The sequence below is a fragment of the Capricornis sumatraensis genome, chromosome 20 (genome assembly GCF_032405125.1).
Source record: "Capricornis sumatraensis isolate serow.1 chromosome 20, serow.2, whole genome shotgun sequence".
Taxonomy (NCBI): Eukaryota; Metazoa; Chordata; class Mammalia; order Artiodactyla; family Bovidae; genus Capricornis; species Capricornis sumatraensis.
The window spans coordinates 59,130,854-59,150,602 of NC_091088.1; the positions used below are offsets into that span (position 1 = coordinate 59,130,854).

A 19,749-nucleotide genomic window follows, 5' to 3' on the forward strand; every position below is an offset into this window, starting at 1 on the left:
TTCAATATTCATGTTTATGTGGTTGATTACATGTTGAAATGTTAATATTTAGATATATTAGAATAAATATATTAGCAAAATTAATTTCACCAGTTTCTTTTCAGTTTTTAAAATGTGGCTTACTAGAAAATGTAAAATTATAGATGGGGTTCACATTATATTTCTTTTTTTATTAATTTATCTTTATTTATAAATTAAATAAAATTTAATTTATATGGGATCTCTGATTGTGACCTGTGAACTATTAGTTGCATCAGGTGGGATCTAGTTTCCTGACCAGGGATCAAATCCCGGCCCCCTGCATTGGGAGCACAGAGTCTGAGCCACTGAACCACCAGGGAAGTAAGTCCCAGTACATTATATTTCCAGTGGATATTACTGCTATAAGTTAGAGTTTCTCATACCCTGCACTACTGACATTAGGGAAAGATAATCTTGTGTTTTGGGGCTATCCTGTGCACTGTCAGATGCTTAGCAATCCCTCCATGCCAGTAGTAACGCTCCCCCTCAAACAGCTTGTGACAACCAAAAACATCTCCAGTGTTGTCAAATATCCCCTGGGGTGCAAAATCAGCCCCAGCTGTAAACCAGTGGGCATGGAGATGGGGATGTCTCTACTTACTACAGTTCCTAATACTCCAGCATGCAGCTTGGCACATAGTAGGCACACAATAATTTTTAGTTGATGACCAAAATGAACTTTTAAAATGAAATGAAATAGTCACAAAAGAGAAATAAGGAAGCAAAAACTTCACAGGGATGTGGAAGGGCTAAATGAGAAGCTGTGGCTAAATGAGAAGCTGTAGCTAAAGGCCCTTAACCACAGTGGGCACCCAATCAACTGTAGCTGTTATAATCATCACCCTTGCTCAATCTGGCTTTGCTCCAAGGGGATTCTCATCTAACCAGTCAGAGGCTCATCAAAATTGTTATCCTGGGACCGCCCTAGTGGACCAGTGGCTAAGAGGCTACGTTCCCAATGCAGGCGGCCTGGGTTTGATCCTTGGTCAGAGAACTGGATCCCACATGCTGCAACTAAAAAAGATCTCACATATGGAAGGGAAGATTAAAGATCCCACATGTGGCAACTAATAAATACTAAAAACAAGCAAAGAAGAACACCAAAAAACTGTTTTCCTAAGAGACCCATAGAATAAATTACCAGTCGCTCCCCTCCAATATCTGTTCTCTGCTTCTCCCCTTAATAAAAATTCTGGATTTTTAATGAGCCACACGGCTGCTCAGAATGAAAACTACATTTCCCAGCGTCCTTTGAAGCTCCACGTGATCAAGTCCTGGCCAATAGACTGTGAGGCGTGCCCCGTGCACGTTCGTAGTATTACCTTCGGGAAGGAAAGGGGTGCATTCATTTCTTCTACCCCGTTTCTTTCCTCCCCGACATTATCCTTTTACATTTGGGAGGCGGGGCAGCAGCGGCACAACATGGACCACGAAGACCAGGCAACGCCATAGAGAGGCCAGAACAAGACAGCAGGAGCTGTGGTCCCAACACCATTGGACTGCTTTTTCACCCTCAAAATGATTATGCTGGTCCCTCCATGAGTGAGAAGCAAGCCTCTGTCTCACTTAAGCCTTTATCTTGGGTCTCTGTGGCTGATTAATTATCTTGATTAACACAGTCCCCACCCACCGTTAGTGTTAGATGGACTTCCTCAAATAAGGAGGGGACATTTCTGACCTGAGGAAATGGGTCGGCTGATGACAGCAACACGTTTTCTGGTTTCAAGTCACAGTGGACGATATTCTTGAAGTGAAGGTGTCTCAAAGCCACCAGAATCTGAGGGGAGGAGATGGCACCAGTAAAATAGTTAGAAAAGTCCCTGCTGTGAGATTCTGCCTTCAGCAGCCAGCCCTCCAAACCCCATCCAAGCCATCACCGCCCCCCACCAACTCCACCCCCCACCCCACCCCGCCCCGGACCAGGGAAGGCATTGGAGCACCAAAGAAGAACCTCAGAACCCCAGAACCATTTCAGTCAAAGATAGAAGTTGGACATATAATTCTAGGGAGACTGAACTGGAGCAGGGGTTTTGGGAAGATCCTAACATGCAGATCCTGCTAAAAAAGAGCTATGAATAATGCAGCGGTTTCAAGGAGGTGCTATTGTGTGATTCAATTTTTAAAAAAATATTTTTCACGGATTAAAAACCTGAAATACTAAACAATTACAAACAATACTAATATGACAGAAATCAAACATAACACCCTTAAGAGGTGGGGTGTTATGTGGGTGTTAGGTTGGTTTGAGAGCCAGCCTTATCAAGGTAGCAAACCTGGCTCCACACTTACTAGCCTGATGCCTACAGCAAGTCACTTTACCTCTCTGGGTCTCAGTGTTCTCACCTGTAAAATGGGGGTAATAATAGAACCCATCCTCATGGGTTGCTGTGAGCTTTGAGTGAGCTGAGTGAGGTATATAAAATGCTTAGGGCAGTGTCTGGCACACAGCAAGCACTCCATGTGAGCTATTATTATTGTTGTTGTTCTGGTTATTATTCTTGTGATGGCCTGTTAGTGGACACCTTCCTGTGAGTGTTTCAAATAAAACTTTTCCTGCTGTAGCTGTTAATTTAAGAATATTCTATGATGGGAAGGTGAGCTGACTTAAACAAACAAACAAACAAAAAACTGTTGGTCTTCCCTAGTGGCTTAGTGGTAAAGAATCTATATGCTAATGCAGGAGACATGGATTAACTCTCTGATCTGGGAAGATCCCACATGCTGCAGAGCAACTAAGCCCGTGATTCCCAACTATTGAACCCGGTCTCTAGAGCCCAGGAACTGCAACTATTGAAGCCCTTGAACCCAAGAGCCTGCGCTCCACAAAAAGGGAAGCCACTGCAATGAGAAGGCCACACGCTACAACTAGAGTAGCCACTGCTCGCCACAACTAGAGAAAAGCCCAGGCTGCAAGGAAGACCCACACAGCCAAAAATAAATAAATGAAAAAAAAAAAAAAAAGACTGTTACCACTTGTAACTACTCGTCTGTGGAAGCCATGACGTTGCTTGATTCTATATAACTTAAACAAAATGTCAAATTGTCAAAAGTGTGACAGAAGCATGAAGCTGTAACATATATCTTAGAACGGAAATATTTGGACTTTTTCGTTGTTTTCAGTATGGAAATTCTATTTGAAAGCTACTGCTGAGGTCCAAGTTCCTCACTCTACAGACAGAGAGCCTGGAGGTCCAAAGCTATATATGGACATCCTCTCCTACATAGCTTCAGTGTACTGATTTTCCCAACCCCTAGTAAATATGGTGAACAAAGAGGGTAGATGGGAAACTGGACAGACCCAGGTTCAAACCTTGGCCAGACTGCTACCTGGCAGTGTGACCTTATACCTGTATGACCTTGGGCGAGACCTCAGTTTCCTCATCTGTAAAATGGAGATTATAGTAATACCTACCTCAAAGATGGTTGTGAAGTTTATAAGTTCATGAGGTATAGGGCCTAGCCTAGGACTTGGGGTGGGGCAGGCAAGAGGCAAAAAGCAAAAATCTGCAGAGAGAGGGAGAGAGAGCACAGACAAAAAGAGAGAACAAGATGAAAGACCAGAATGAAAGAGAAACGGCCTCAGTTGCTGAAGGCAGGCAGTTTTCTCTCCGCACCTGAAGTCCAGATGGGCCTCCCTCAGTGAGTTTCTATCCCCACCCCACAAGCAAGGCTGACAAAGGCAGACAGCTTGGGAGAGCAAGGGCGCTGGGCCTGGAGAAAGGAAGCCAGCACAGCAGACTTTTCAACTAACAGAGAACATGTCCCAGAATCAAGTGTGGGGCCAGCCAGGTGGGAAGATCTTTCCAAGAAGGCTGTGAAACCCCCAAAATGAAAGTAAACACCACAAACAAAATGAAGAGGAAAAGAAATACTGGGATAAAAGATGGAAACAACACAAGCAACAAAGATCCAGGGTCCTTCATACACAAAGAGCTCTTTACAACTCAATAAGAATAATACAACTGAAAAAAATGGCCAAAGAGCACATAAAGCACAGGTCAATAAACGTGTGAAAATATGCTCAACCTCACTTGTAATTTTTAAACCACCAAGTGAAGCCATATGAAGTATTATTTTTCCACCTTTAAGACTAGCGATTGTATCAGGAATTTCCTGGCAGTCCAGTGGCTAGGATTCAGCACTTTCACTGCCGTGGCCCACGTTCAACCCCTGGTCGGGAACTAAAATCCCTCAAGCCATGTGGCTTGGGGAGAAAAAAAGGACTGGTGAATATATTATCCAGAGTAAGGACTGAGAAAATAGACACCCTCAAACTCTGTTGGTGAGAATAAAGATTGAAAGAGGTTTTAGAGAATAACTGGGCAACACCTTTCAAAAAAATTTTAAGCACATTTCCTTAGGCTCGGGAGTCTACTGTTTGAAACATGTTCTATTGAAATCCTCCCACCAGAGCCTGTCGATGTTTGTAGACAAATGTTCACAGGCTGCTGTTTGCAGGAGTGGGATAGTGAAACCAACTACATGCTCAGCAACTGGAGAATTTAGTGATATTGTCATGGGATACAATTAAGAAAAAGAGACAGTTCTGCTAACTACATACTGAAATAGAACGGTCTTTCAGAAACAGTATTAAAGTGAAGAAAGTAAGAAGCAGAACAACCATGTTATATGTGATGTGAAATCAATTTAAATGTATGTACGTACACACACAGACAAATAACACAAATTAGTTTGACTTTTGGAGAAGGGAATGGCAACCCACTCCAGTATTCTTGCCTGGAGAATTCCATGGACAGAGGAGCCTGGCGGGCTACAGTCCATGGGGTTGCAAAGAGTCAGACATGACTGAGCGACTAAGACACTGTTTGACTTTACTCAGTAACAGCATGCTTCCAGGTTTAAATCCCACCAGCTGTGTGACCCTGGGTGAGTTACTTAGAGTCTCTGAGCCACAGTAAAATGGGAGTAGTAATAACCACTACCACATGGGTTGCTAGGAAGATTACATGAACTAAAACAGTAGCTGGCATACAGTAAGGGCTCAATGAAGGTTAGTGACCACATTGTTTATCATTCTCATTATCAGCACCCCGATCTCAGCCCTACCCACTCTGGGTGATCACTGTGCAGACCCAGGGCTATTGAAGTCACCGCTGCGTCCTCACACTGCCCAACATGGGGCCAGACAGTGTTTGTGTTTGCTGAACCATTTAATAAATGAATGAATGAGCTCCCCAGAGAAAGGCTTCTCTCTCCTTCCTTTTTTCTTCGTGAAGTCAGGCCCAGCGAGCCTGACTCATTATATAAAATAATAAAAGAAAAAAAAATAATAGTTATTTTCTATAATATTATTATAACTGCTCTATTATTTTCAACTTATTATGTATCTGTAGTTATTACTCTAGCTGTTATTCTACTGTTCTATCATATTATAATTTTTAAAGTATCATTCTAATACTTTTTCTGATCGTTATTACTCTATTACTACATTTTCTCTTATCTGCGATTATGATTCTCACCCAGTGTCTGCCTGCCCTTCAGGGCACACAGCACAGGTGCGTCTTCCAGGACAGGTGGGGAGCCAGGCTGGGGAGGCGGGCGGTGGGCGGGGCGGTGGGCGGGGCGTGCGCACCTGGGTGATGAGGAACTTGGTGAGGCGCTCAGGCAGCCGGCCCTTCTCGCTGGAGAGGATCATCTCCAGCATGTCCCCGTGCAGCTTCTCCATCACCACGAACACCTTCTCCGGGGTCTCGAACATACATTCCAGATTGACAATCCCTGGGTGCCGCAGGCTCTGGGGTGGGTGAGGTGGGGTGGGGGTTAGGATCCAGGTCGCCCATGAGCTTGGGACCCCAGAGGACAAGCCACAGGAGCGGGCGGACAACAAACAAGAGGATGTCCCTGGAGGGCCGCTCCCCCCGGGGGTGGCAGTGGGGGAGAGGAAAGGGTGTCCAGAGTCCCAGAGAGGACCACCCTTCCCACACCACCAGGTGTCCAGAAGGATCTTTATATCATGAAATTGTGGTGAAGGCCCAAGGTTGAGGGAGCAAGAGGGAAGGGAGCCTGAAGAAATGGGAAGAAGCTTTGCACATCTGTATCTTTTAAATCCCCGCCCTCCTGGCTCTTCCCCAACCCTTGCCTAGCTGAACCCCATCTGTTCACGCAGGTCCCCACCCAGCCTCCTCCCAGGGCCCCAGGCACCAGCCCCACAAACCTTCCGCCTCCCCTCCAATAGCAGCCAGTGGGATCTTTCTAAAGTTCACACATCTGACTGTGTCCCCCTCTTTGCTCAAAATCTTTCCATGGCTCCCTAGTACCCTCAGGAGAAAGCCAATAGGCTGGGACCCCACCCTGTTCCCTGGCCTCACCGCCTACCACCACCTTGCTTCACATAAACCATCTAGTAACCCTGAACCCCTTCAAGCTCCTCGAAGACCTTGTGTTCCCTCTCATCTCTAGACCTTTGCCCAGGCTGGTCCCTCTGCTCATAATACGTGCGCCACCCCTTCAGTCTCAACATGCATACCGCCTCCTCTAGGAAGCCTGCCCTGACCACCCCCAGACTGGAGGAAGTGGGAAGGGAAAGTCCTTGCAGGGTGGGGATGGGGGCAGAGCGGGAACACAGACTCCAGGGATCACCTGCAGAATGGCCACTTCGTTCCGGAGCTGGCTCTCCTGCTTGGTGGGGAAACGCAGTTTGTCGATGACCTTTACTGCCACATCCCGGCCTGTCTTCCGGTGCTTCCCTGGGCAGAGGGGAGGGGAGGTGGGGGATGAGAGGAGCAAGACCTTCCAGTCCTGGCAAGAGGAAGACCCCACTAGAGACACACAGCTAGAGTTGGGCAGAAGTGGATGAAAGGCCACCAGGGGGCCTCTGAGGGGCCCCCAGGAGTGATGTCAAGGGTGGGGGCCCCTAGGAATAAAGGTAGAATGAAGGAAGGTAAAGTCAGAGCTCTGAGGCGCTGTAACAGAAGAAACTAGATTTGTAACCAATCAGAATCCAGCATCTAGCTCTGTGGCCAATCAGGGCAGAGTTTACCTTCCCTATTAATAACGGGAGAAAGTCACTGGCCTTTCCGAGTGAGAAAACGCGAGCCTGCAACCATCTGCCCCCAGGATCCAGCTTTCTTAATCAACTAGAAAAGGAGATGAGCATGTGGCCAATCAGAAGGGGAGGTCTGGGGACTTCCCTGGTGGTCCAGTGGCTAAGACTCTGAGCTCCCAGTGCAGGGGCCCGGGTTCAATTCCTGGTCAGGGAACTAGATCCCACATGCCACAGTGAAGATCGAAGATCCTGTGTGCCATAACCCAGGGAAGCCAAATAAATAAATAATTTTTTAAATCTGGGGCCCAGAAACCCCCAAGACGCCTTTCTAGGTTGGCTCTTGAAACATCCTTACCGCCATAGACCACCCCAAACTGGCCAGAGCCGAGGACCTCATCTGGGAAGATCTGGTAGACAGTGGCGATGTCCTGCAGGGTGGGGAGAGGGAGAGTCAGAGGTGCACATGGAGATGGGGGGTGGTCAAGGAAGCTGGGAGGGTGGGAAAGCTGGGAAGTGGTTTGGGGGCAGGGGACGGGCACATCCTTGGGTGTGGGTGGGGTCTTACCACATTCTCTTGAATCTGGCTGTTGGACACAGAGATGCTCAGAGAAGCTTGTCCTGGGGAGAGGGGGAAGGCGGATGTGAGGAGACCCCAGGCTCAAGATCACCCATAACTCCACCCTCTGGGGCCAGTAGTTAGACTAGACTCATTCACTAAGAACCTCAGTTTTCTCATCCCGGAGAACGGGAATAATAAAAGGACCCCCCTCCTAGGGCCAGTGAGAGGAGGAAATGAGAGGAGCTCAAAATATGTTGTCATGAAGCAGTTCACCGAGCATTTCATTCTGTGATCTCAGCACCAAGGGAGGCGTGATGATCCCATTTTACTGAGCAGGAAACTGGGGCTCAGTAGGAAACTGACTCAGGCTTCTTCACCTGAATTTGCGCCACCTCCAACCCAGCCAAGGCCAGACATTTCCAAAGTCCTGACCCTTCTGCCATTTGAACATCTGTCCCCTCCCTGAGGCATATTCAGTCCTTGCTCCTTAGCCTCTTCCCTGGTCTCCCTGTCCTGTCTCCATCTCTCCTATTCCCCCTCCATAGGGGAGCCAGAGGGATCTTGCCAAAGCATAAGCCTAACTCTTGTCCTTCCCCTGCGCAAAACCCTGCCATGGGGACATCTCTGGTGGTCCAGTAGCTAAGACTCCACACTCCCAATGCAGGGGGCTGGGTTCAATCCCTGGTCAGGGAACTAGATCCCACAGGCTGCAACTAAGAGTTCCCATGCCCCAGCTAAACCTCTTGTGTGCTGCAACTAAGACCTGGCACAGCCAAATAAATAAATATTTTTTTAATTAAAAAAAATTCTGCTATGGCTCCCCAGTGTCCTGAGGGGGAAGGCCAAGTCCCTTAAATAGCCTAACAGGAAGTGTCTGGTCCCTCTGCCTCTTTGACTTCATCCTCTCCCTTGCTGTTGTGCGTTCCTGACACTCAGGCTTCCTCGCCAGGCCTCCCATACATCAAAGTCTCTCCTATCTCCAGTCCTTGGCACTTGCTCTTCCCTCTGCCAGGAATGCTCTGGGCTTAGTTAAATCCTCCTTGTCTCCCAGTCTCAGCTCACATGTCGCCCTGGGACCACATCGGATTCCTCTGGCACATGTTCTACATCCTACTTGTCATTCTCCCAGGAAGATTTGATGAACATCTGTCAGTTACCCTGGACTATGAGCTCCATAACATAGTAAACCAGGACTCTGATCATCCTTTGCCTCCGCCTGAAATGATTTCCCATTTCCTTTCTCTTTGTTTCACCCCTCCTTGACTTCCAGGTCTTAGCCTGGATGTTGCCTCCTCCAGGAAGCCCTCCTGGACACTCAGCCTGGGTTAGTCACCCCACTCTGAGCTCCCACAGCCCTCTTGCTCCCCTGTCCCAACCCTGCCTACTGTGAGTCATCAGTGTCTGGGGACAGGTCTGCCTTCCTTCTGGGACTGAGTCCCAGAAAAGCAGGTCCTGGGCTGTTTTGGTCACAGCTGGGCCCACAGCACTGTCTGGCACAGGCCAGGCACAAAGGAGCATTAATTAAAAAGTCTGAACTCACAACCTGAAGGAGTCTTTACTCGCCCCAGGACAAGACTCAGAAAGGGGAAGTGACATGCGAGGTCTGGGGCTTAATGATTTAGACTGATTTCTGCTGAGACCAGAAGCCACATTCTCCTCTCTGCCATTCCCTAGCTCTTCCCTTCTCCAGAGCCCCACCTAAGCCCTCCGAGACCCCTCTTCCCAGGGACCTGGAGTGGGGCCCTTACTGTGGGGTGTGTGGCCTGGGGCGCTGGGTGCATCCTGGAGGATGACAGGCATCAGGGCCTGGCGGATGGCTGTTTCCCAGCCCCGGGCAGTCTCGGCTCCCTGCCCACTAGGCCCTCCTGGGGCCCCACCAGGGGTTTCTCCCACAAAGTAGGTGGCATTGGCAGTGACAATCTCGAAGCAGTGTGGGTTGGTGCCTGGTGGGACGAGGCTGAAGTTCTGGGCTGGCTCCACAGTGAGGATTTCGGACAGTGGAATTTCCTGGCAGGACAGAGAGAGTATGCGTGAGGGCTCCGGGCAGACCCTGGCGCTCTCTACTTACTCAGATGAGCACACAGAATCCAGGTTTGGTGGGGAAGAGCCTGGTTTGCATGGAGTGGTCAAGAAAGGCCTCCTGGCGGAATTTACATTGAAGCAGAGATCAGAAAGTAAGAAGAGGCCCGCTGGTGGAGGAATGTTGGGGGGAAAGCATGTGAAAAGGTCCTGAGGTAGAAAAGGCTTGTGTTCAAGGGATATGCCATATCCCCATTACATGGATGGTGCCTGGCACAAAGTAAGTATGCCAGGTTTGATGAATAAAAAAGGGAGATCAGGCTAGGGCCAGCTCTGCAGGGCCTAATGGGCCACAGGCAGGAGCCTGGGCTTTGTCTCCAGGGCCCTGAGGAACCATGGAAGGGTTTAGTGCAAGGCAGGGAGCATTTCTCTCTAGCTGTGTATGGAAGGTGAATGAGAGAGGATGGGACAGAGGAGACAAGGAGGGAGGCAGAGAAGGAGAGAAGGTGGAGGGTCTATGGAGAGGAAGAATATGCTTTGGCAAGTGTTGAAAGACAAAAGAAGGGAGGAAGAAAAGAAGGAAAGAATGAGAAAGAGAAACTTATGAAACCAATAAAGACAGGAGCCAGGACTTTACTGGGGGGCCAGTGGTTAGGACTCCGAGCTCCCAATGCAGGGGGCACAGGTTCGATCCCTGGTCAGGGATGATCCCACATGCCGCATGGCCAAACCAAACAAACCAGGAGATGGAGATGATGCAACAGGGATGGTGTTTTAGATAACATGGCTTGAGGAAGACGGGAAGGATGAGAAGAAAGCAGCCATGGGACAGGTTAGGAGGATGCTCCAGAGCAGGTAAACAGTGAGGTGTCTGGGTTTTATTCCAAGGACAGTGGGAGCCACTGGGAGGTTGTAATGGTTTTAAAGGACTCCTCTGACTGCTGTGTCGAAAAAGACAGTGAGGGCGAGGGCAGAAGCAAGGACCCGGGAGGAGACTCGCTGGAACCCAGGACTGGCATGGGAGGCACTGATAAATAAATACAAAGAAAGAATTCAATAAATTAACTATAAAGTAATAATGATAACACACTTGAAATTACTGGGAGTTTAATGGAGCTTAACATACGCCTGGTCCTAAACTAATTGCTCCACACAGATTATCTCTTTGAATTCCGGCACAGCCCTGAGGCAAGGACTATTCTTGGACGCCCTTTACAGGTGAGAGGCGCAGGGTGCAGAGAGGTGGAGTAACTTGCCTGCGTCCCCCAGCTGAAAAGTGATGGAGCCGAAATCAAACTGAGGGCACGGCGTCCACGTGGGCGACACTTGCTGATGGGAATGGAGTGTACAAGCAGGGGTTGGGCAGAGGGTGTGATTTGCAGGCATTTGGCTGAAGCAACTGAGAGAGGAAGGGAGAATACAGCGGACAAAGAGGAGAGCGCTGGGGGACCTGGGAGCCAGAAGACCCACCTTGTAGTATCTGTTGGTCGTGTTGTTCTGGAAGAGCGTGATGCACTTGCAGTCCAGGCGCCAATAGTGCCGCTTCCTCTGTTGGGAGAGGTGCTTGAGAGGGTGAGGTCGTCCGCCCCCCATACTACTGCGGCTCTGACTCGAACCCCAGCCAAATTCTAGCCCCGCCTCACCCCTGACCTTGCCTTAGTCCCGCCCCCAAACCCCGCCCCGCCCCCAAACCCCTAGAGCCACCCACTTCTAGCGCTGCCTCCAGCATGACTCCGCCCACTCCAAGCCCCAACCAGCCCCGCCCTCTCAAACCCCACCTCCTCCAACTCTAGCCCCACCTACCTGGCTCCCCGCCCCCACTCACCAGTGTATCCCTGTTGCTGTAATGAACCACCCAGCCCTCTCGAAGCGTCGTGCTGGATTTCCGCGTCGTGTGTCGCACTGACTGCACCACCCTCATTAGGGGGATGTACCCCAGGGAGCTGAGAGTCGGAGAGAGAAGGAGTGAGAGGTTACAAGCAGAAAATAACCATAGTGCCTGGGGCTACAGCAGGGGGAGGGGTGGGGAAGTGAGAGTCAATCTATGGGTAGCTAGGGCCATTTCGCCAGCACTTTTTTGCCTGTGTTTCCAGATTTACCATAAAGAGGAAGGCGACTCTTTGAGAGACCCACATTAAGAGGCTGGTTTCCAAAGTCAGGCTACCTGGCAAGTACTAATCTCTTCGTGCCTCAGTTTCTCCACCCAAAGGGGTTGTTGTGAGAAGTGAAGCCCTTCTTAGGAGCTTAACAGAGTGTTTGGCACATCGTGGGCCCCCAATAAGCGGTAATTAGTTCTGAACCCACTGATCGTGGAGCCAGTTGTGTGACACCGAGCAAGCGGCTCAGCCTCTGTGCCGCTGTGCACATCATGCTATTGTTACAGTGCAGAAATGAAGGCAGAGAAAAATTAAGTGACTGTGCAACTCCAGAGCCAACAATCTCTTGATCCCTCTGTGAGAACCTGGACTGGACTGACTGTGGCCACATCTCTTTGCCTCTCTGAGACTCAATTTCCTCATCTGTGAAATAGGCTGCCTCTCCCAATAGCCCTCTCTTCTCAAGTGCTTCAAGGTCCAGCTCTGATAGCTTATCACTCTGTTAATGATAGGAAAGACCTGGGAGAAAGGGATTCTGAGGTTCCAGGCGGCCAGAGCCGGTGGCACTAGGAGGAAACTCGGGGTGACCACTGTGATCTGAATACCCCACCCCCTCCCTGGCTTCACGTCTCATCCTTTTCCCCTCGTTCTCCCTGCGTCCACCACACCAGGTTGCTTGCTACTCCTGCAACAGGTCTCAGGAAACTGGGAAATAGAAAAGTACAGGGTGACGTCAACCCATGGTAGGGATGGGGAAGGGCCTTCGCTGGATGGGGCCCTGGGTACCTCTCAGATTTGCCCCCCTCGCCTTCCTCCTCCTCGCTGGCATGGAGAGCATTTTCCGAGTGGGAGCCAGGGATGAAACCAGAGTCATCTGGCTCATCCGTGAGGGAGCTCTTGTCAGCCTCGCTGAAATCAGTGGCCTCCTCCATGGGCACATCTGGGGGGACAGGGAAATCAGAGGGGCCTCCACCCAGTCCTGTCGTCCTTTCACTCAGCACCCTTAGCTTCTTACCTCCATTGATGAGTGCCTCCCCCAGACAGTCGTTAGGGACACGGGTGGCGCAGCGTTTGTGACAGTTGAACTTGCAATCTGGTGGTAGGAGGACAAGAAATGTGGAGATGAGTGGGAGCGGGAGAGGAGAGGTCACCTCTAAGGGTTGACCCTTGACCCCTAGCCCCCAGGCTCAAAGAGTCTGTTCTCGCTTTGTGGAGCAGGAAAGCTAACTGATCCTACTCTGGTCATCCTGCCTTTGAGACAAAGTCCTCAACTATGGAGTGGCTCGATTAAATGGAAGAGGGCCAGATGAAGTGTTCATAGCTTTACAGTCCTAGGACTCAAGCAGTCTAAATTTGGTGATTCTACACTTCTATGATTCTAGACTTCTAACCCTCTAGAATCTAAGAGTGTCAAAATTCTTAGGATTCTGTACACCCATTAACCTAGAACTTAATGTTTCTATGGTTCTTTAGCTCCAAACATCTAAGGTTCTAGAATTTGCTTGTTCTGATGAATCCTAGAATTGGATGGCTCTAACTTTTTATGGATCTAGACTTCTGGTATTCCAGAATTTGGTCATTCAAAGTTCTGGGATCCTAGATTTCTAGGATGCCTCCAAGGCTATATGGTTCTAGACTTCTCAGACTCAAATGTGTTGTTTCCAGGTTTCTATGATTCTCGCTTCCTATGGTTTTAAAGTTGTAACATTCTGAGAATCTTTTTTTTTTTTTTTTTTGCTTTAAAAACCCCATGTATTTGGAAATTAAATGCCCACTTTTAAATGATGGGTGTATCTCAGAAACCATAACAAGGATATAGAAAATATTTGTCATAGAATAGATATGAAAAGAGAATTTACCAGAATTTGTTGCATGCAGCTGTAGTTGGCTCAGTGCAATTAAATATACTGGGGAGTCTTGAATAAGGTATGAAAACAATGGACACCTGAGAATCTATAATTTGAGAGTTTTAATATTTCTGAGTCTAAGGTTCTGTGATTCATTCTGTTGACCCCTATGATCCAGAAGTCTTGAAACATGTTTCTACAATTCTCTGATTTGAGAATTCTCAAGTTCTACAGTTTTAGAATTCCATGCTGAGAGTCATAGGAATCTAGATTTCGCAGATGCTAGGATTACAAGTTTCTAAGGACTGAGGTTCTAGGATTCCAGAATTCCAAAGGTTCTAGAACACCAGGATTCAGAGCACTCCCCTCTGAGACCCTGTGCTTCTAAAGAACAGGCCAGAGGTTCTTGTTTCCAGCCACAAGCCCAGCTGAGATCCTAAGCCTCTTAGAGTGTGTGTGTGGGTGGGGGTGGATTCTGACTCTGTCCCCACCTCCACCCCGGGGGCCCTCGCTGACCTTTGCACTGCAGGCCCTGGCGAAAGAGGCCCTTGAGGAGTTTCTTGCAAGCCTGACAGACGGTGGGCCGTGTGTAGCTGTGGATGAGGAAGGTGTGTGGCACCTTGACCTTGGACAGCAGCATCTTATCCAGCTCGATGGGGCGACCAGTGTAGGACGAGGCCGAAGATGAAGAGGAGGACGAGGGAGGGCGGCGAGGGATGAGCTCGGTGGTACTACGGCTCTATCAGACGTCAAGAGTGGAGGGGACACTCTAGTGAGCCGTCCCCACACCGGAGCCCCCTCAGCCTCCAGCCGCTCACCCTCTCCATTCCCCCAGCCGCTCACCAGCTCATCAGGCATGCTGAGCAGGGACTCGGAGGTGCCCAGGCGCACCGAGTGGCTGCTGGCCAGAGATGTGGACGACAGGCGTCGCTTGCGCGCCCCGCTGCAGTTGTTGGGGATGCTGAAGGCGCAGCGCTTGTGGTAATTCAGTCCGCAGCCTGTGGGGGGCGCCAGACAGTCAGATTCATAGCCTCTACCGGGTCCGGGCTCTAAAGCTCCGCTCACCCCCTCCTCCTCCTTTTCTGAAGCTCTGGAATAGAGCAGATCCCTTGAGATACCTCTTCCTAGTGTAATTAACTTCAACGGAAAACTACAAAACCCAATTCAGGCAGAACTGCTAAGGGCTGAGAGACTGCAGGAATAAAGGTCTGGGGAATTCCCTGGCAGTCCTGTGGTTAGGACTCTGCGCTTTCACAGTTGAGGATGCCGTGCGATCCCTGGTTGGGAAAATAAGCTCCAAGATGCGTAGGGCAGCCAGAAAAGAGAGAAAGAAAGGTTTGGGCCACCACCCTGGGCAGGTGAGGTGTTGGCTGAGGGCGAGGGAAACATGGACCAGGCAGTGGAGAAGGAAGACAAGGAAGCCAAAGCCACGTGGCTAGCTGCAGCCCCGAGGACTTCACAGTTATGACTATTTCTTCCTTACTCTGTTATGAATACATGCGGATACCAAATATTTTCTTCTTCCCTCTTCTACCCCGTTATCCTATAACATAAGATATTAATAATAACTAGCTTTATATCATGGGCTTTCCTGGTAGTTCAGACAGTAAAGCGTCTGCCTACAATGCGGGATACCCCGGTTCGATCCCTGGGTCGGAAAGATCCCCTGGAGAAGGCAGTGGCAACCCACTCCAGTATTCTTGCCTGGAAAATCCCATGGACGGAGGAGCCTGGTAGGCTACAGTCCATAGGGTCGCAAAGAGTCGGACACGACTAAGCGACTTCACGTCACTTATATCATGATATGTAAGTTGTTGTTCAGTTGCTAAGTCGTGTCTGACTCTTTTGCCACCCCATGGACTGTAGCCTACCAGGCTTCTCTGTCCATGGGATTTTCCAAGGCAAGAATTCTGGAGTGGGTTGTCATTTCCTTCTCCAGGGGATCTACCCGACCCAGGGATTGAACCCTCGTCTCCTTCATTGGCAGGCGGATTCTTTGCCACTGAGAAAACTGGAGAGTCCCAATATCTAAGTTACAGGATATCAAAGGAGAAAAGGGACTATCACATGAGGGCATTGCCTTCTGGAGAAAGAGCACATTTTCAGTCCCACTCTGGATGGTTGTATCATATCAGGTGGAAGTGTGACTTTGTTCTTTCTTTTCTATTTTTAATCCTTGACCATGATAGAGTCAGGCTCAGCTTGTCATTTCCTACTGGACTTCCTGAACGCTTCTCCATACATCTCTGATAATTCCAGATGACTCCAGGACTGCCCTCTGGAGCAAAGAATCTTCCTTCAGGAACTCCCTTGCATAAGACTCCATGCTTTCCAATGCAAGGGGCCTGGGTTTGATTCCTGGTCAGGGAAATAGATACCACATGCTCCAACTAACAGTTGGAATCCTGCAACTAAAATCCAGCACACCCAAACAGATAAAGAAATACTAAAAAAAAAAAAAAAAGAAAGAAAGAAAGAAAATGTTCCTCCATCCTTTGGAAACTTTTTTTGAAACATCTCATGAAACCTGTCTTCTGGCAGCCTGCCTGTTACAGACTTTCCTGCTCAGCAATTCCTCCTCCTAGGCAGTCTTGAATGCATAATGTCACAACTGCAAATACAAGCCTCAGGACCGCTGTTGGCACTGCTAGGAGTTCCAGGATGGCAAATCGCACACAGGAACCATGTGTCAATTTGTCTTTAATCACTCACATGCTTCACAGAATTTCAGAAACTCATCTTTGACTCCTAGCACGAATACCAAAGTGGAGTCAATCTCCTGTAGGAAGGTTGTCACTAACATTAAGGACAGACATTTGGGCCTCTTTTGGAACATGTGTACTTGGACCATCATCTGTGATGCCAGGCCAATGAAGTCCACTTGGAGAATGGCCATTAGAACTTGACACCAGGAACACACCGTGATGAAGGTTATGCAAACCAAGACATCAAGAGTTGGATACGATGTGCGGACGATGGCAATATTGATAGCAGCTTTGAATGCACTAAATTGGCTTTTGCGGGCCTAATACAGCTATTATCTCTAGAGCCCTTAAATAATGCCACAAGTGTATTTAATTATGCTTTGCTTTTTGTTGTTGTTTTTTGGCCATGCGGCATGCAGGATCTTATTTCCCCAACCAGGGGTCGAATCTGTGTCCCCTGCAGCGGAAGAGTGGAGTCTTAACCACTGGCCCACCAGGGAAGTCCTCCACAAGAATATTTAGGGCTGCCATTGCTGCTCAGTAGCTTCAGTCATGTGCAACTCTTTGCAACCCCATAGACTGTAGCCTGGGCTTCCCTGGTGGCTTAGTGGTAAACAATCTGCCTGCAATGCAGGAGCCACAGGAGACATGGGTTTGATTCCTGAGTCAGGAAGATCCCTTGGAGGAGGGCATGGCAACCCACTCCAGTATTCTTGCCTGGAGAATCCCATGGATAGAGGAGCCTGGCGGGCTACGGTCCATGGGGTTGCAGAGTCGGACATGACTGAAGCGACTTAGCATTCATGCACACAGGCAGACTGTGGCCCTCCAGGCTCCTCTGTCCATGGGATTCTCCAGGCAGGAATACTGGTGTGGGTTGCCATGCCCTCCTCCTCCAGGGCATCTTTCTAACCCTGGGGATTGAACCTGCACTTCCTGCCTGCATTGCAGGCTGATTCTTTACTGCTGAACCACTAAGGAAGTCCCATATTTAGGAATGTATGATAAGAGTCCTCACCAGTGCTGTGGGCCTTCTGAAACATAGGGTATCAGGGACTCCAGATTTCCATATGAGCCTGACTGCCACAAAACTGGAGATCCTTAGACAATGGAACATCTGAGAATATTCTTTCATAGTGGGTCACAGTGAATAAACAATGGTGGTGCAGATCATCATCTCAGAATGGATGGTCCTCTTTTGCTGTATATAGAGCCCAGCTAAGCCAAGCAGTGCCGCCCTCATCTTCAGGGTAGGCGTAATCTCAGCGTTCCCGATCAGAAGCATCAAAGACAGAGACAGTGAACCTGTGGATCCCAACTCTTGGGCTTAACCTTAAGACAACTTGTCTCAAAGGAACACACTGTGTTCCTTTCTTTTTTTTAAAGTATAGCTTAAGGAGATGCGTAAGGTTGCTTGTTACGGACTGAATGCTTGTGTTCTCCCCCAGATTCATCTATTGAAGCCCTAATTGTCAATGTGACTGTATTTGGAGATGGGGCCTTTAAGGAAAGAATTAAGTTTAAGCGAGGCCCTAAGGATGGGGCCCTGATCAGGGGGACTGGGATCCTTATAAAAAGAAGAGACGTGAAAAATCGCCCTCTCCCCACGTGCTATGTGAGCACACAATGAGATGGTGGCCATCGGCAAGCTAGGAAGACAGCCCTCACCAGGAACCATATCTTGTCAGAACCCAGATCTTGGACTTTCCAGCCTCCAGAACCAAGAGAAAATAAATTTCCATTGTTTACACCACCCAGCCCATGATCTTTTGTTAGGACAGCCCTAGGAGAAGGAAGTGCTAAGTTGCCAAGAGGTGGACGCTGACGGTCAGCTTCATGTGTCGCATCCAGTTATCAATCTGCGTGTTACTGCGAAGGTATTTGGCGATGTAATTCAAGTCCACAATCAGCTGACTTTAAGGGAGGGAAATCATCCTAGTTAATCTGGGTGGGCCTGTTTCAGTCAGTTGAAAGGTTTAAAGAGCAACCTGAGATTTCCCAGGTGGAAAGACGTTTCAGCTCTTGCCAGAGCTCCAGCTTGCCCTTCCTGACGACCCACCCCGTGGATTTCAGAGTTGCCAGCGGCCACAATCCTGGAAGCCAATTCCTTCCCCCCAAATCCCTTAATATGTGCTCCCCACAGGTTCTGTTTCTCCCGTTGGTGCCTGACTGGTACGGGTTCCGCTCTCTTCTCCATCACCCCTTTTCTACCCCAAAGCCTCTGTCTCTTACGTCTCCCTCGGAGCTCCACCTCCCAGTCCCCATCCTCCACCCCCAAACCGAGTCCCACCCAGATCCCGCCCCCAACCCAGGCCCCGCCTCCTGCCCCACCTCCAGTTCCTCTCCCAAGCCCTGCCTCTGGGCGCTCACCTCGCCTTCCGAGCTCCCCCTCTTAGGCCCCACCTCCAGGTCCTGAGCTCTACCTCGGCCCCGCCCTCGCGCCCACGCCCTTCCTCTTGGCCCCGCCTCCAGCCCCCTCGGTCTCTCACCATCACACTTGAGGCCCTGGCGAACTAGGCCGAAGAGCATTTCCCCGCAATGGTCGCAGAAGGCAGGCGCTCGGTACGAATGCACGGTGAGGGCATGCGGGCGGATCTGGAAGTCCTCAAAAGTGGCCGAAGCTGCAGGCAGCAGGGAGGGGCGCATGGTTGAGCCGCGACCAGCGGTGGCCATTTCAGCCTCCGCGTTCCCAGGTTTCTCAACAGTCCTCCCGGCTGCAAGGTTTGATCTCTCTTTCAATCATTTACTCGCATCCTATATTCGACCTGGGTTCAAATCCCAGCTCCACCACTGGCCAGAACACCTATGTACCTATGCCAGGAGCTGAGGGGAGGGGGAATGGGGAGTTGTTTAATGGGTACAGAGTTCCAGTTTTGCAATATGAAAGCAGTTTTGGAGGCTGATTGCATAACAATGTGAGTGCGATTAACACTGCTAAACACTGGACTTTTAAAATGGTTAAGATGGCAGTTTTATCTTATGTATATTTCATCACAATTTTAAAATGTTTAACTAAAAGAAAATACAAATGCTTGGGTCCCACCCTCAGAGTTTCTGATCTACTTGATCTGGGAAGTGTAAAAAAAAGAGAGAGAAAGAGAAAGACAAAACAAAAGAAAAATACCTATGTTTCTCACTTTTCCCATCCGTAAAATGGAAATTCAACAAATAATTACTGGATATTGTTCCAGGGGCTGGGGACACTACAGAGAACAACACAGACAAAATCTCTGCCTGGCCTCTAGTAAGGGAGACTGACAAACAAAATAAGGAAGAGAAATACTCTCATTTAACAGTCTCTCAATCTAGCAGTTACTCTGTGCCAGGCGCTATGCTGAGTTGCTGTTGCTGTTTAGCTGTTAAGTTGTGTTAGAGTCTTTTGTGGAGTCTGTAGCCCGCCATGGGATTTCCCAGGCAAGAATACTAGAGTGGGCTGCCATTTCCTTCTCCAGGGGATCTTTCTGGTCCAGGGATCACACCTGTGTCTCCTGCGTTG

The 19,749-nt window shown here is 49.2% G+C and overlaps 1 protein-coding gene across 3 annotated transcripts in view; it reads right to left on the minus strand.

The window, feature by feature from the left end:
- Nucleotides 1–19,749, minus strand: part of PRKD2 (protein kinase D2) — a 32,187-nt gene that overhangs the window by 6,076 nt on the left and 6,362 nt on the right. For 2 of the 3 annotated variants that reach the window (XM_068992974.1, XM_068992975.1), the window contains 13 exons: nucleotides 18,743–18,874; nucleotides 14,392–14,546; nucleotides 14,065–14,287; nucleotides 12,717–12,794; nucleotides 12,488–12,641; nucleotides 11,431–11,548; nucleotides 11,076–11,153; nucleotides 9,335–9,593; nucleotides 7,593–7,645; nucleotides 7,383–7,455; nucleotides 6,622–6,728; nucleotides 5,615–5,776; nucleotides 1,700–1,798 (listed from right to left, as the gene is read on the minus strand). In XM_068992974.1, coding sequence (XP_068849075.1) covers nucleotides 1,700–1,798; nucleotides 5,615–5,776; nucleotides 6,622–6,728; nucleotides 7,383–7,455; nucleotides 7,593–7,645; nucleotides 9,335–9,593; nucleotides 11,076–11,153; nucleotides 11,431–11,548; nucleotides 12,488–12,641; nucleotides 12,717–12,794; nucleotides 14,065–14,287; nucleotides 14,392–14,546; nucleotides 18,743–18,874 — 1,691 coding nt within the window. Of the gene's footprint in view, nucleotides 1–1,214; nucleotides 1,344–1,699; nucleotides 1,799–5,614; nucleotides 5,777–6,621; nucleotides 6,729–7,382; nucleotides 7,456–7,592; nucleotides 7,646–9,334; nucleotides 9,594–11,075; nucleotides 11,154–11,430; nucleotides 11,549–12,487; nucleotides 12,642–12,716; nucleotides 12,795–14,064; nucleotides 14,288–14,391; nucleotides 14,547–18,742; nucleotides 18,875–19,749 lie in introns of those variants that run through there. The other variant, XM_068992976.1, reaches the window with a different exon arrangement.